Below are 16,501 nucleotides of genomic sequence, written 5' to 3'. Positions count from 1 at the left end.
TAGAAGCCAGTCATTTGAATTATTCCTGACAGAAACTCACTATTAAATCTACACATCTTTAAAAATAAAATCATAACTAATGAATGGCTCATTTTCTTTCTTTCACAAGAGCACATAATTGGGTGGTACATTTGCACATTTTTCTAGTTAGGTCTTTTCAATTATTTAAATGATTGTATTCTAATATTATGAATAAAAATGATGGGGTGAGGGGAACGAGAAAAGGTAAGGAATATCCAATTGACTTGAGTTATTTTTAATCAATGTTTCTTTAGCGCTATTGAAACAATTTCTTTCATGTAGGGAATTGCAGATTTTAAAATAATAATAATAAGATTCTAATGTGAGAGAAACATTTTTACATAAATAATGATATATTACGTAGAGTCTCATGTGAAAATTTCAAGCATAATAGGTATAGAAAATAATACATGCAACTTAGATACTTTTATTAATTTTAAATAAATAATATTCTAATAGTCTGATTCTAGGCTGAGAACACTAAATCTGACAATAGAGAAAACACAATCAAATGTATGGTTAAGCAAGACATTTCCAAAGAAATGTTAGTAATTTAATAATAAAGGCTACTATTTAGCAAGTATTTACTCTGTTCCAGGCATATTGCCTACTTCTTTATGTACTTTGCTTTAATCTTCTCAATAATGCTATGAAGAGGGTGCTTTTACTTCCCATTTTTGAAAAAAGAATGGAAACTCAATGTGATTTAATAACTTGCTAAAAGTCACATAGCTAGTTAGTAGCCTATGATTTGAAAAAGTTTTATTCCAAAGTCTATGTGTTCATAGTATCCACAAGCCTTACATGTTCCACAAGGACAGGGACCAATATATGTTGTTCTCCACTGGCACGTATTATGTGTTCAATAGATATCAGTGAATGATGCTGTAACTAAAAGCCAAAAGACAAACATGTACATTTGTAAACTCACACATTATTGTATTTTTTAAATTGTCCATTTATATTCATTATGTAAGTTCGTTTTCAAGGAGGACCAAGGCCCCTTCCCCATTTGAAAGGCTGCACTTTGTCAACTAACATGATTTTGTGGCTGAGGTGTTATTTTGAAATATTAACTTTTCTCCCCAGTTTCTCCTCCCCCTTTCTCTCCACAACTCTGCCCCCATTTCAGGACTTGGTTCTGTGGCATTGCCTCAAGAAAATACACCGTAAAGAGCAGAAATACCAGTAAATCTTTCAGAGTTTTACTTTTAATAGCCCAGATGGCCACCAACCAGGAAGAGATCATGAGAACAGAGACATCCCAGCACAGTCCATGAGAACTGATAACTGACTCCTTGCTCACCAGTCCTCAGGTCCTTTTAACGCAGACCCTTCTCATCTGTGACCGTGAGAGAAAGAGGAAGGGAGTCCAGGAAGGCTTCAGGCCAATTATTTTCCCACCAACGTGGCATGGGCTCACTTCACACACGGATCTGTGGACTTAGATTCATAGTTACTACAACTATTTCCCCATGTACTCCTCTTAGGAGTCAACCACACACCTTCCATTTTAAGCCCTTAAAAAGCTACCTACTTTTCTCTTTCAATTTGTTAAAAAATAAAATTCAGAAAATTGGTAAAGACCAAGACTGTACCTACCCCGACTCCATTCTTTGATAAATTATACAAAAAGCAAATTAAGGCAAGAAATATTGATATCCAAAGCTCACAAGAAGAAACCTATGAAATTTAATACACCACCCCGTAGAAAATACACCAACTCTCCATCTGTAATGAAAAATCAAGGCTTTACTTTGTGTTTTGTAACTAGCCACTGTAATTTTAAAAAGAGAAGGCCGAACCACTTTACTAAACCACAGGAAACAAAAACTCCCAGTACACTCTGGAAGGATGTCCTGGCCAATCCGGTTGCCAGAGGAGACCTTACCCGGGACAGGGGGCGTGCAGCATTTAGTTCGACCTCCCCTTCATTGAAGACGCTTTAGAAAATTCTCCAATGAGAGACGCTTAGAGGAAGTAGGGCGTGGTCTAAAGGGGCGGAGAATTTGACTCTGATGGGAAGTGTGTGCTGATTGGCTAGACTTCTTCCTCCACAGACTAGCCCTCTTTGGACCGCTGGGGCCATCCATCAAAGGAACTACACCAATCAGGGGCGAAAATTTCCCCCTCCCCCTCCCGACTCGGGAAAGCCCCGCCCTCCAATATATTACTCGGGCAGTCAGGCGCGGCCCCTTCGGCTCGGAGCTGACTCTGTGGTGGGCAGTGTCGTCTGGGCGGCGCTGCGGAGACCTCCACCCAGGACGGCTCCCCCTCCCCGGGCCACTCACCTCTTACCCGCGAGTCCTCTCGCCTCGTGGGCTTGTCGGATCTGATATCCTGGGGTGAGGTGAGAGCAGGCCCGGGGAGGGAGGTTACCACCGAGGAGCCGCAGTCGCGGTCAAGGTGAGCTGGGACTTCGGGGTTGACTTCGTGGTGCAGCTAGGTAGCAGGGTTGGGGGCGTTGGGTGAGGGGTAAGTTCGGCCCGCGCCCTTTTTCTCAGTTAACTCTCCAGCTGCTGTAAGCAACAAGTCCAGGCTAGTTCGAGCTTGGAGGGGCGGGGCCAGACCCGACCTCCTGAGAAGTATTAACGCCAGGTTGGCCAGGCCCCAGGGACCAGCCCAGGGCTAAAAGAGCTGGACCCATAAAGTTAGTGGTTCCTCATCTGCGTCCGTCGCCCCACTTTAAAGATCCCCCTGCCTCCCTGTCTTTCAGTTGTAGTATGGGAGGTAGCCCTGTATCCGGGGCTTAGTTGTGGCCAGGACATAGTAGCTGTGGAATACCGGCTTTTAAATTAATGAAACTCCTAAATTCATTTTGCAACTAAATTAGCCTCCTGCCCTCACTCCGTGTTCCCATAGCACGCTTTAAGCTTCCTTTCCTGATACCAATAACAGTTATCAATTATTGAGCGCTGTGTGTTACGCACTGTGCAAAACTCTAGGTGAATCATCTTAATAGCCATTCAGAGACCAATATTGTTACCTCGTTTTACAGACGTAGAAATAAGTTATTATTGTCCCGTGTTTACTAGGTACTTACTATAGGTGCTAAGCACTATACCTAGGTGATTTCATTTTTCCACACAAGCCTATGAGGTAGGTAATAATAGTCATACCCACTTTACAGATGAGGCACTAGAGATTAAGTAAAATTAACATTAACAGTTCCTTGTTGCTAATATATAGAATACATACTACCATCTAATTTCACCCTTGCAGCATCGATATTCATAGGTATTTCTTGACAGTGAATGGCTTGAACAAGAATTTCTTGAAGGTTTGCAAATTTTTTAAGGCACAGCTCCCACCCTGTAGAAAACTCACAATTTGGGATGTGACCAACTGGTGGGATGGGGTTGGGGGTAACAGATGGCACTTTGCAAGGACTTAGATTCACTAGCTGCTTTGAGGGAGGGGAGATGAGTAAAAACTGTTTGGCTTTCTGTTGAAGGCAGGAAGGGCTTTTCTTAACACTCCTTTCTGTGCCTTGTTCTATATATAGATGATAGAGGTACTGACAACAACTGACTCTCAGAAACTGCTACACCAGCTGAATGCCCTGTTGGAACAGGAGTCGAGATGTCAGCCAAAGGTCTGCGGCTTGAGACTAATCGAATCTGCACACGATAATGGCCTCAGAATGACTGCAAGGCTAAGGGACTTTGAAGTAAAAGATCTTCTTAGTCTAACTCAGTTCTTTGGCTTCGACACGGAGACATTTTCTCTAGCTGTGAATTTACTGGACAGATTCCTGTCCAAAATGAAGGTATGTTTAAAGCTACATTACACAGAGTATTTCTTAATTTTGCTCAGTGTGTTTTGGAGATGGAATAGCTAGCTTTGGGCTGGTATTCATAAACTTGACCTTTTTATATTCATCAAGTAGCCAAAACATTGTGATGATTCTGTGTGCTATAGCATTGATGAATACTCTTCCTTAGAATCAAGAGGAATGCATCATTAGATTTAACTTCTGACATTGAAAAACAACCTAATAACAAATAATTGCAGACTCTCCCAGTATGAGAGGTGGCTGTTGTTTTTTAAAAATTTTTGGTTGGGCATTTTCATTTATTTACTGTTGTTTTTAAATTTAAAGAAATTTGTTAGAGGCCGAATGCTAGATTGTGGTTAAGAATTAGAGGTTTGGGGCACTGGGGTGCCTCAGTAGGTTAAGCGTCCGACTCTTGATCTCAACTCAGGGCTTGATCTCAGGGTCAGGAGTTCATGCCCCAAGCTGGGCTCCATGCTGGGCGTGAAGCCTACTTAAGAGAGAGGTTTTTTGCTGTTTTTGTTGTTTTTGTTTTTTTGATGCTGTGAACCACCTGGTCAATAGAGTATCTTAATTTCTAGTCATATATAAAGTTCTAATTGTTTTAGCCCTAGACCTATTCAGATCTTGCTTATAATTGCCGTTTCCAACATCAGTTTGCATACAGTAGGGAAGACAGTATCTTTTGAAGGAGGAACACATATGTAATTATTTCCCTATACTGGATAAGTGGACATCCATGTAACTTTCAGAGCTTGCTTAACTGTTAAAAATATATCTGCCTTCTCTGTGCCCATGGTCATTAGTGAATGAGATGATACAGCAATTGGAATGAAACTCATCTTTTAGTCCTTCACAACACATCATATACAGAAAGAACTCAGTATTTGCTGAATTGGATGGTTCAAAAAACTTGCTCAGACAGACTAATTAAACTATTCTTTGGACACTACCTTTGAATCTATAAATGTTGCACAGATTAATAATATACATCTGTCCCTTAAAAATATTATAATCTTATGGGAGAATGTTTGCGCCAATATCTATTATACAATGCAAAGTATAATAAAATTAAACAACTAAAGAGGAATAAATATATTAGAGGGGTTCCAAGAAAAGAAGGGTACAAACACTGGTACAAGCTTCTTAAAGTTTAGTTTAAGCTGGAATTTAGGGTGGATAGAAGCTTGACACTGTTACATTGTCGGTATTCTGGAAAGAATAAATAAAGTGGGTAAAACTTTAGAAGCAGAATAAACAGTGTGCTAAAGTATTTAAAAACTATTTTACACATTACATAAAGAAAACAGCCTGGAAAAACACATCATCCTAGGAAGAAATTTTGTGCATAAACTGTAAAGGTGTTTCAGTCCTCACAGAAGCCTTTGACCAATTAATTATTTGGCCCAACTAGAACACAGTGCTGACAGTTCTACAGTGAGTTACAAAGGGGGAAAAAAAAAGTTTCATATGGGCTGAAGTCAAACATTACACTGAAACTTAGTCCACTTTCTCCAAAATTGGTTCCAAGTAGGTACATAGCATTGACCGGCAGCAGTTGAAGTATGATTGGATATTGTTAGGTCCTTCACAGTTGAAAAATAAACCTCAAGGATACATTATCATAATGATGGGTCTGAGTTCTATATTATCCTTTATGGGTTTTTTTAACTGAAATAAGCTAAAGAAATGGGCTTACTGTCTTTTTAGGTACAGCCCAAACACCTTGGGTGTGTTGGGCTGAGCTGCTTCTATCTGGCTGTAAAATCAATAGAAGAGGAAAGGAATGTCCCATTGGCAACTGACTTGATCCGAATAAGCCAGTATAGGTTCACAGTTTCAGACTTGATGAGAATGGAAAAGATTGTATTGGAGAAGGTGTGTTGGAAAGTCAAAGCTACTACTGCCTTTCAATTTCTGCAACTCTACTATTCACTCATTCAAGAGAACTTGCCAATTGAAAGGTATGTGACCTTTGTTTTGCCCAAAGATTTGGAAATCAAAATGGTATTCTGGGTGTTGCAAATAATCAGTATTTTGGGATAATTCTAATGAAAATAAGTAAAATGAGGGGAAAAAAAGTAAACAAAATGACACCTTCAGCACTTTCACTTCACTATCCAGCAGAAGCTGTCAACAGCTTCTTGAAGTCTGTGAAGGCCAATTCTTAGGATTAAAGGACATGTTTACATTTATTACATTTTCCATTTATAGACTAGTTAACTCATAGAACCTAGTAAGTAAGCATCTAACAGATTTATGGAAAAAGAACTTTAGTAGGTGTAGAAATAGATTAAAAAACTGGATAGTTGTGGCATGATACATTTTTCAAGAAGGGGGAACCAATTATTTAAAATTCATTTATGACATCTTTAAGAAGTTAATGCCATTGAAGGAATTCTTCAAATAATTTATTTTCTGTGGTAAGTGTGCATAAACTTTACTTTAAAATGATTTCAGTGTTCTAAAAATCTCTTGTGACTACATTTAAATTTTCTATATAAAATTAATCTCATTTTCTTTTTAAAGGAAGAATAGTCTTAATTTTGAAAGACTAGAAGCTCAGCTTAAGGCATGCCACTGCAGGATCATATTTTCTAAAGCAAAGGTAAATATTTTATATAAAGATTAAACCTATTTATATACCTATTTTCTATTCAATACTTACTTTAAATTTTATCTTTTAGCCTTCTGTGTTGGCATTGTCTATCATTGCACTGGAGATCCAAGCACAGAAGTGTGTAGAGTTAACAGAAGGAATAGAATGTCTTCAGACACATTCCAAGGTATGTCAAGGTCATAGCCTAAATGGTGTTAACAGCTGTAAAAGAAACTAAACCACTTGTACTATCTCCTGAAGTAAAATGAGATGTCATGTGTCTGTTTGAAACATAAGTAGCTTATCCTCAGATTTATTTGACAAGGAAAGACACATGTTAGGAAGATGACAATTATTGCTATAGTTAAATACTATAGGACTTTTTTATTGACTGATAATTTTTTTTTATGTACAGATAAGTGGCAGAGATTTGACCTTCTGGCAAGAGCTTGTATCCAAGTGTTTAACTGAATATTCATCAAACAAGTGTTCCAAACCAAATGTTCAAAAGTTGAAATGGATTGTTTCTGGACGTACAGCACGGCAATTGAAACATAGTTACTACAGAATAACCCACCTTCCAACAATTCCTGAAATGGTCCCTTAATTGGTAAATTTGGTTCATAGTTACTCTCCATACAGAGAAAATCTTCTAATGCTACAGTTTTATTCTAGAGTTGAGGAATTAAAATCTGAATTATTTTCAAAATAAACAATGGAATTAAAATAGCAATGGAGAAAATGACTTCACTGATCTAGTTAGCTAATATTTGAGGGCATGTATTACATTTAAAATAGAATGCCCTGAGAGTAAGGAATTTATCCAATCATTGATATGCACATTGGCCACTTCATTAAATTATCAGCTTAGAAAATCACCTTAATAAGCTGAATTGTAAAAGAAGCACTAAGACAGTATTTTTCACCTCATTTTGCTTTATGTAGACTCAAGTTCTTGCACATTTAAAGTTAACACTAGCCTGAGTAGGACAACAGGACCAAAAGTTTCAACCATAAATGAAGTAATTTGAGACTATTGACTTATAAACAAAATCAGTATGAAATGGGATGTTATTCTTAAAGTAAGTTATGGCAGATGATCTCCACACTGGGTATCTGCAAACTGCCAGGGTGTCTCAGTGCTGTAGTTGTATACCATTGCTATAGCAGTTAGAACACTGGAAAATAGTTATATGCATAAAAAATGTAAACCTTGTCACTGATACGATACACATTGGTGCCATCTAAATGTACCTGAGTGGTGATTTCACTTTTTCCTATTCAAACTAAATATTAACACATCTACGTATGATATGATTATAAATCTTCAATTGAACAGTTGATTTTTAATAGTTAATATTTATATTTTGTAGACTTCTAATAACTTGATTTTTTGTTTAAATAGGATTGTTACAATGACAATACTCCTCTGAAGCCTTTCTCCACAATCCTGAGCTATGGATTCCATAATGTTATAATGGATTTAAGCTGTGAAGCCTCAAAACATCACAACGAGATTAGCATTGATGTTCTCAGATTTGGGAAAACTACCTAATTAACATGCTGTAGTGGAATTATAATTAAATTTGAATTCATCTGTGAGGCATACAAATCAAAGCTAAGAGTATAAATGTGAAATGTTAATAACAGGCCTGGGAAGGTTAACTGTGAATCTTCATTTCAAACATTGATCCAACTTTGTAGATTGGGTCAGTATATTGTATTTAGGTGGTATTAAAAGTGGTAACCTAATTAAATTCTAAATTATGAGGTATACATCAAAACCAACAATTCACAAATGCACTTTTAAGGCATAATAAGGGTTACTGTTTTAGGCAGTGAAAATGGTTTCTTGGTACCTGTAGTGCAAACAGATAATCCAGAGATGTGGACTTTATTGCTACTTGGAAATCACATTTAAATTTGAGGGCATTTTATAAAAGCAAAACTACAGCCCTAGCCATTTTGGCATATTAGGTTATCTTTAATATTTTTTTCTAAAAAAACAGGTAATATTTGTATCCATGACAAAACTTACACAATATCTACTGCCTCCGTCTAATCCCATCAAGAAAAACTGGTTTGTGTAATTCAAAATAAATTAACTTCACTCCAAAAACTTGATTTAACACTCCGTAAGCTTCTACTAAGGGCTGTTTTTATAACAACTGCTATTCCAGGGGGTACTGGTTGGCTCATTCGGTTAAGCATCCAACTTTGGCTTAGGTCATGATCTCACGGTTCATGAGCCCTGCATCGTGCCCTCTGCTGTCAGTGCAAAGCCTGCTTTGGGTCCTCTGTCCCCCTCTCTGCCCCTCCAATGCTCGCACTCTCTCTCAAAAATAAATAAACATTTAAAAAAAGAACTGCTAATTTAGAATTTTAAAAGGAAGAGAATATACTTTCACTAATTGTCCCTCTTGTGCCTAAAAAAAGTCATTAAGTAAGAGATGTCTTCATAATTATGAAGTTAAGGTAGTATTCAGGATTTTCTGTTAAGTCTATAAGAAGATCTATGGCATTAAAAGTGTTGTAAACAGTTACGCAGTGCAGTGAGTAATATGAGTCCATCCAGAATGGCTCTACCCAAATTTGACATGTTATGGGTAAATGTGCCTAGAAAATAAACCAAAGAACCATAATATATCTTATAGTTTTATAAACTGTGTTTTGTGGATAACCTCAGTTTTCCCAAAAGGCTCATCTATTTCAATAATCTGACCTCATCAGTGATTAATTGAGTTGGCAAAGGCAGCCTAACCAACTACCATTATGTTTTGGTACTAAGGGATTTATCTTTCAATAAAGTTACTGACATGCATTCCTTTGCTGGGTAGTTTGTGTTTGTTCCTCTTCTGGTTTAACTATTTTGGCAATGTGATGCCAGAACCACAATAAAAAGCTATCTCCACTCAGTAAATTTAAATTTAGCAGGAAAGTAAGATGCACAGTAGCAGGAACAAAATCTCAACTAATCGTATGGCTTTTACCTAATTGTTGCTTTACTTGCTAATGGCTTTTTAGAAGACAAGATTAGGACAAATATGTTTTAATGTGCATTAAAAAGGTAATGTTTATGCAACATTGGTTACTTCTCTCATGTAGATTCATGACTACTGTGGATATCCTCAGTACAAATTCACCCTTATATTCAGCCCACTTGAAGTTCTGTACAAACTGTCTTACTTTAAAGGGCATTCCAGCAATGTGCTTGGTAATGACAGATTAACAACCAGGTGCTGTGTTAGCCTGCTTAGATCAATTGGTAATATGAACTGAAACAACAGGATTTTGAAGCAATGATGTTAATTAAACTAAGAAGACAATGAACATTGCAAGGAGTTACTGATACAAAAACTGTTAATAAAGTTCCTTTTGCACTTAGCTTAGACATAATAACCCCTCTTTTCAGTGTTAGTTTTCAAAAGGGCACATGAACCTTCTGTATTTCAAATTATGTAACATACTATCTAAAAACACATTTCTGGGGGCGCCTGGGTGGCGCAGTCAGTTAAGCGTCCGACTTCAGCCAGGTCACGATCTCGCGGTCTGTGAGTTCGAGCCCCGCGTCAGGCTCTGGGCTGATGGCTCAGAGCCTGGAGCCTGTTTCCGATTCTGTGTCTCCCTCTCTCTCTGCCCCTCCCCCGTTCATGCTCTGTCTCTCTCTGTCCCAAAAAATAAATAAATGTTGAAAAAAAAAATTTTTTAAAACACATTTCTGGGGAGCCTAGCTGGCTCTGTCTATAGAGCATGTGACTCAATCTCTGGGTCTTAAATTCAAACCCCATGTTGGGCATAGTACTTACTTAAAAATATAAAAACAGACATTTCTAGATCTAACATTTGTGATTAGCAATGATAGTTTTCTACTGTCAGGTACTACTGTCATGTTTCATATGAATCATCTCAAATCCTCCAAATCAAATCAGAGTATCCCAATTTACAAATGAACTGGAGCCACACAAAAGGTGAGCAATTAGCCCAAGGTCACATATCTGATATTTGGGAATGAGGATTTAAATCCAGGCAAAGGCCGTGCTCTTAACCACTGCACATTACCTCCCAAAATAGACAATTACATGGACTTATGAAATTGTGTACTTTACAACTGAAACTATCTTCTGGCCACATGAACTTCAGTGCCACCATCATGATCAGAAAATAATACTATGGAATTTACTTTTCCTATTTTTTCTAATAAAATGATTTTTATAAGATGTGTTATTGCTTACTAAGTTTAAAATCTGTAATTTTCATAAACGAAAATGAGTAAACATAAGCCAAATAGGCTTGATTTACAGATGTCAATTTAGGGCGGGGAGGAGGGCATCTGGCTCACTCAGTACAGTATGCAACTCTTGATCTTGGGGTCATGAGGCTCAGTCCCAGACTGGGGGTAGAGAATCCATAAAAAAAATAAAGATAAAAACAGATATGCCAATTTTTTGTGTCAATTTGACAAAATAGATGTTGGAGCAATTAAAATCAGGAATAAAATCTTTGTGTGCACCTGACATTAGAACTTAAAATACAAGAAGCCAAAACAGCATGGAAAAGAGAAATGGACAAAGCTTCAACTACATCTGGAGACTTAAACACCAGTAATCTATAGAACTGCTAGGAAATCAGCAAGAATATACAAAAACTGAATAATACCAACAACTAACTGAATCCCTGACATAAAAAACTTTATCCTATAATAGCAGATTAAGTATTCTTTTCAAATACACATGGAACATTCACCAAAACAGACCATATCCTGGATCACAAAACAACCCTTAAGAAGTTTAAAATAACTAAAATTACAAAGTATGTTCTCTGATCATAAACTAGGAATTAAGAACAGTAACAGGAAAATCTACAAACACCTGGAAACCAACAGACTTCTCAATAATTCATGGCTCTAAGGTGAAGTCTAAAGGGAGTAAAATATTTTGAACTCAAAATATCAAAATGTATGAAATGTAGCTATACTAGTGCTTAGAGTAATTCACATTCAAATTACTTTTATTAAGAAAAAAAAAAAAGTCTCAATAACCTTCCACAGAAAGAAACTAGAAAAAGAGCAGAATAAACCCAAAGCAAGCAGATGGAAAATGGTCATAAAAAGAGGGGTTAAAAAAAAAATCAATGAAATTGAAAACAATAAGGAATATCAACAAAACCAAAAACCAGTTCTTTGAATAAAGCAATAAAATTGATGAGTCTCTAGCAAGACTGACAAAAAAGACATAAATGACCAATCTCAGGCCTGAAAGAGGTACCACTATGTTAAAAGGACACTCAGGACCTAACACAAACAACTATGCACATCGAGTTATATGAATCGGTTCCTTGAAAGACACAAACTACCAGATCTAAACTAAAATAATGTAAACTAAAACTAGATAACCTGAGTAAGTTCTGTTTTTAAAAACTGAATTCAAACTTGGGTGGCTCAGTTGGTTAAGTGTCTGACTTTGGCTCAGGTCATGATCTCATAGTTTTCAGTTTGAGCCCTGCATCGGGCTCTGTGCAGACAGCTCAGAGAGCCTGGAGCCTGCTTTGGATTTTGTCTCCCTCTCTCTCCCTCCCCACTCGTGCTCTCTCTCTTTCTTCCTCTCTCTCTCTCAAAAATAAATGAACATTAAAAAAATTAAAAATTAAAAACAAAAAATGAATTCAACTGTCTGGCTGGCTCAGTTGGTAGAGCATGTGACTCTTGATCTTGGTTGGGGTCATGAGTTTGAGCCCCACGCTGGGTGCAAAGATTACCTAAAACAATTAAAAAAAGAAAACTGAACTTGTTGTTTAAAATCTTACTGGAAAATCCCATGAAACACTGAAAGAAGGCAAAACAAATTCTACAAATCTCTTCTAGGAAGTAGAAGAATCACTTCCCAACTCATTTTATAAGGCTAGCATTACCCTGGTAGCAAACCAAGATAAATATAATACAAAAACCAAAACTACTGACCAGTATCCCAGATGAACAGACACAAAAATCTTCAAGAAACAAATCCAGATACATAAACTGCAGTAAAATACCATGACCAACTCTGGGATGTGGGAAAATACAAGCAGGTTCAAAATTTGAAAATTAAATCAAAATTTGAAAATCAAACAGGACAGGGATGGCCACTTCCACCACTTCTATTCTTATAGCAAATGCAATAGGGCAAGAACAAATAGACTTATGGAGTAGTACTGATTAAATAAAACCTCCTGTTTGTGGTTTATGAAGAAAATCCCAGGAATTCATAACAAAAAAACCCTAGAAATAAGTTTAGAAAGGTTAGCAAGGTCACAGGATGCAAGGTCAACAAACAAAATCAACATTTCTATACACTACTTATATGTAATTGGAAACTGAAATTTCAAAAAATGTATCATTTAAAACAGCTCCACAAAATGAACACTTAGGAATAAATCTAACAAAAGATGTAAATGCTTTACAAGCTAAAAATCACAAAACGCTCATGATTGAAATCAAAGAGATCCTAAATGGAGAGATGTCCCACATTCATGGATTGAAGACTTATGCTATTCCAATGAAAACCCTAGCAGGACTTTTTTGTAGATATAGACTAGCTGATTCTAAACTTTATACAGAAAGGCAAAGGAAGTTAAAACAGCCAAAACAATTTTTAAAAAGAATTAAATTTAAGGAATCTTCTACCCAATTTTAAGACTTATCACAAAATTACAATTATTAAGGTAGTGTGGTATTTGTGAAGGGACAGACACAAAGATCAATAGAATACAATAGGAAGACCAAAAACAGACCCATATAAATAGCAACTAATTTTTGACAAAAGTGCAAAAACAATTTAATGAAGAATGAAATGCCTTCTCAATAAATTATTCTGAAATAATTGGACATCCACATGCAAAAATATGAACTAGATTTCACAGCTTATACAAAAAAAAAAAATAAGTGACAGATCTAAATGTAAAACATACAATAAAACTTTTAGAAGAAAACACTGGAAAAGAATCTTCATAACCTAGGAGTGCACAAAGAGTTATTAGACACGATGCCAAAAGCATGATTAGAATACATCAAAATTAAAAACATTCACACTTTAAGACACCATCAAGAAAGTGAAAAAACTACACAACAGAACAAAATACATACAAATAATATAAGAGACTGCATACAGAATATATAAAGAACTCTTAAGATAATCCAATTACAAATGGGCAAAGGATCTGAATAAACATTTCTCCAAGGAAGATATATAAATGGCCAATAAGCACAAGAAAAGATGCTCAACATTATTAGTCATTAGGGAAACCCAAAAAAACCACAGTGTGATACCAGTTCATATCCACTAGGATGACTAAAATAAAAAACAAAAATTGCATAAAAAGTGTTGGCAAAGATGTGGAGATATTTGGTAGGAATGTAAATGGTGTAGAAACTTTGGAAAACAATCCAGAAATTCCTCAAATGATCAGACATAATTTCTATAGAACTTCTAGGTAAGAAATGAAAATATACACGCACATAAAAACTTGAACTTGAATGTTTTGGCTATTATTACTAATAATAGCCTAAAGGTAAAAACCTCCCAAATGTCCATCAACTGACAAATGGATAAATGTGTGGCAGTTATACAACAGATTATTCAGCTGAATAATGTATATTATTCAGCCATATAGAAAGATTGAAATACTGACGTACTAGAACACGGATAAACAACTAAAACATTATGTCAAGTGAAGAAGCCAGTAACAAAAGACCACATATTATGATTCCATGTATATGAAATGTCCAAAAAAGAAATTCATGAGATAGAAAGCAGATTATTCAGTGGTTGCTTGGCTGGGGGTTCCATCAAGGGAGAGAGTTGATAGCTAAAAGGAATGAGTTTTGAGGTGATGAAAATGAAAACTGACTATAGTAATGGCTGAATAGATGACTATACTAAAGACCATTGAATTATATACTTTTAATGGGTGAAATGTATACTATGTGGATTATTTTTCAATAAAGCTGGGGTTTTTTTTTTTAGTATTATGTATGATTCCATTGCTGTAACATTCTTGAAAAGACAAAACTAGAGACAGTCTTAATCAGTGGTTGCCAGGGTCTGAGGCTAGGAGTGGGGTATGACTACAAAGAAGAGAATTGGTTTTGTGATGATTAAACTAACCTCTTGGGGTGCATGGCTGGCTCAGTCAGTAAAGCATGGGTCTACTTGATCTCAGCGTCATGAATTTGAGCCCAGTGTGGGGCAAAGAGTTCAATCTCCTGATTTATGAGGTGCTTACACATACCTCTACATGTTAAAATTCACAAAACTTATGAACAGAATCAATATGTTAAAAATTCACAAAACTATGGGGGCACCTGGCTCACTCAGTCGGTTAAGCATCTAACTCTTGATTTCAGCGCAGGTCATCATCTCAGTTTGTAAATTCGAACCCTGTATTGGGTTCTGCGCTAACATTATGGACCTGCTCAGGCTTCTGTCTCCCTCTCTCTCTGCCCCTCCCCTGCTGGTTCTTGCTTGCGCTCAAAATACATAAATATTTTTTTAAAAATTTATAAAACTATGAACAGGAGAGTTAAATTTACTGTTTATTCAAAGTATTTTTTTTCTAAATGTGAAGAAGAGAAGCCAATTAGAAGAAAAAAGCCTCTTCCCCAACAATTAATTTCTAAAGTAACTGGGTAAAGTGAACAAGGTAGACATTTTGACAAAGGGTATGGCTGGGTTGCACTGGCCCATAATAGGGTGTTCGGGTGCAAGCAGGTGAGGATATCCTTGCTTGGAGCAGGGTGTCGGGACTCTGAGCAGAGTAAAGAAAGAATTCATGAGAAGATGAGAAGATGACCTAGTATAGGGAACCAAATACATTAAGAATATAGGAATCAGGCTTCTCACTGTTATTGTTTTATAGGAAGAGAGAAAAGAAAAATGAACCCCACAGGATCAGAAATGAAAGCATAAGTGTGAACTCATGGTTTTAAATATACATATAGAAATAAATACAGATATATATAAGCAACATACACACACACCAACAGCAATTGCTCACTAGCACACAAATCTTGGCTTCTAAATACCATCCTCCATTTAAAAAAAACAGGGCACGTTAAAAAAAAATGGCTTTTTCTTGAGCTAGGGCAGGGAAACCATAAGTCTGTTATATCTCATGGAAGAGAGTAAGAAATTACTCAAATAATGATGGGACATGTCAAAAGGACAGAAGTCACCTAGAATGGTCTTCCCCTGGCCAAATCAAGAAAAACTGTGAGCATCACAGTAATAGTAACAATAGATTTTAACCCACTGAACAAAGTAGCAAATCATGAGTCCATATAGATATAAGTTGGAAGTTTGATGAAAAACAAGGTAGTACTCTGAAACTACTTTCCCACAAAATTATAAACCAAAAAAGGATAGCTTTACTGTGGATAAGACTGGCAGACACTACTTATTCAGTGATCTAAAGTAAAGACCATCAGAAAAAGGACAAATTAAAGTTACTCATGACAGGATGCAATAAGAACGTGGCATCACTTCTGTAACATTCCTGCCAAAGATGCATAACCTGAATCTAATCAAGAAGTATCAGACAAAACTCAGAATGAGGGATATTGTACAAAACTAGCCTGTAATCTTCAAAAGTGCCAAGGCTGCAGAAGTCAAGAAAAAATGAAGACTTGGTACAGACTGAAGTAGACCAAAGACACCTGACATCTAATCTAAAGGCAAGGCATGATTCCAACTGGATCCTTTCGCTATATAGGACATTACTGGGACAATCAGTTAAACTTGAATGCAATGAAGATGTGAGGATTAGATGGTCAGAAGGTATCAATGCTAATTTCCTGATTTTAATGGTTGTATTGTTGTGATGTAAGAGCATGTTCTTTGAAGGAAATACACACTAAGGTACTCAGAGGTGATGCAGCATCATATCATAAACTTACAAACAGATCAGGAAGAAAACAATTTGCGTACTTTACACGTAACTTTTCTAAATGTTGGGACCGTTTAAAATATTTCTTAGGGGCGGGTGGCTGGCTCAGTCGATGGAGCATGAGACTCTTGATCTCGGAGTTGTGGGTTTAAGCCCCACACTGGGTATAGAGCTTACTTAAAAATAAAACC

General features: G+C 36.5%; 1 protein-coding gene across 1 annotated transcript; it reads left to right on the top strand.

Annotated features, from left to right (window-relative positions):
* The first annotated feature begins 2,082 nt into the window (after window positions 1–2,082).
* CCNG1 (cyclin G1) lies at window positions 2,083–9,216 on the top strand. Its single transcript, XM_043596548.1, has 7 exons — window positions 2,083–2,427; window positions 3,527–3,790; window positions 5,507–5,760; window positions 6,326–6,404; window positions 6,484–6,582; window positions 6,811–7,005; window positions 7,801–9,216. Exons 2-6 carry the CDS (start codon window positions 3,527–3,529, stop codon window positions 7,000–7,002), a joined length of 888 nt encoding a protein of 295 aa, XP_043452483.1. The 5' UTR covers window positions 2,083–2,427; the 3' UTR covers window positions 7,003–7,005; window positions 7,801–9,216.
* Window positions 9,217–16,501: the final 7,285 nt, after the last annotated feature.

This window comes from Prionailurus bengalensis, chromosome A1 (assembly GCF_016509475.1).
Source record: "Prionailurus bengalensis isolate Pbe53 chromosome A1, Fcat_Pben_1.1_paternal_pri, whole genome shotgun sequence".
NCBI lineage: Eukaryota > Metazoa > Chordata > Mammalia > Carnivora > Felidae > Prionailurus > Prionailurus bengalensis.
Note: the sequence above shows the minus strand (reverse complement) of the source record. Positions and strands in the feature narration are given on the sequence as shown.

What these genes read in the sequence shown, in the direction of transcription:
- CCNG1 (XM_043596548.1), top strand. Translation starts at nt 3,527, where the DNA reads ATGATAGAGGTACTGACAACAACTGACTCTCAGAAACTGCTACACCAG. An exon ending in GAGAACTTGCCAATTGAAAG is followed by an intron (nt 5,761 to 6,325) that starts GTATGTGACCTT and finishes TTCTTTTTAAAG; the next exon opens with GAAGAATAGTCTTAATTTTG. An exon ending in GTCTTCAGACACATTCCAAG is followed by an intron (nt 6,583 to 6,810) that starts GTATGTCAAGGT and finishes TTTTATGTACAG; the next exon opens with ATAAGTGGCAGAGATTTGAC.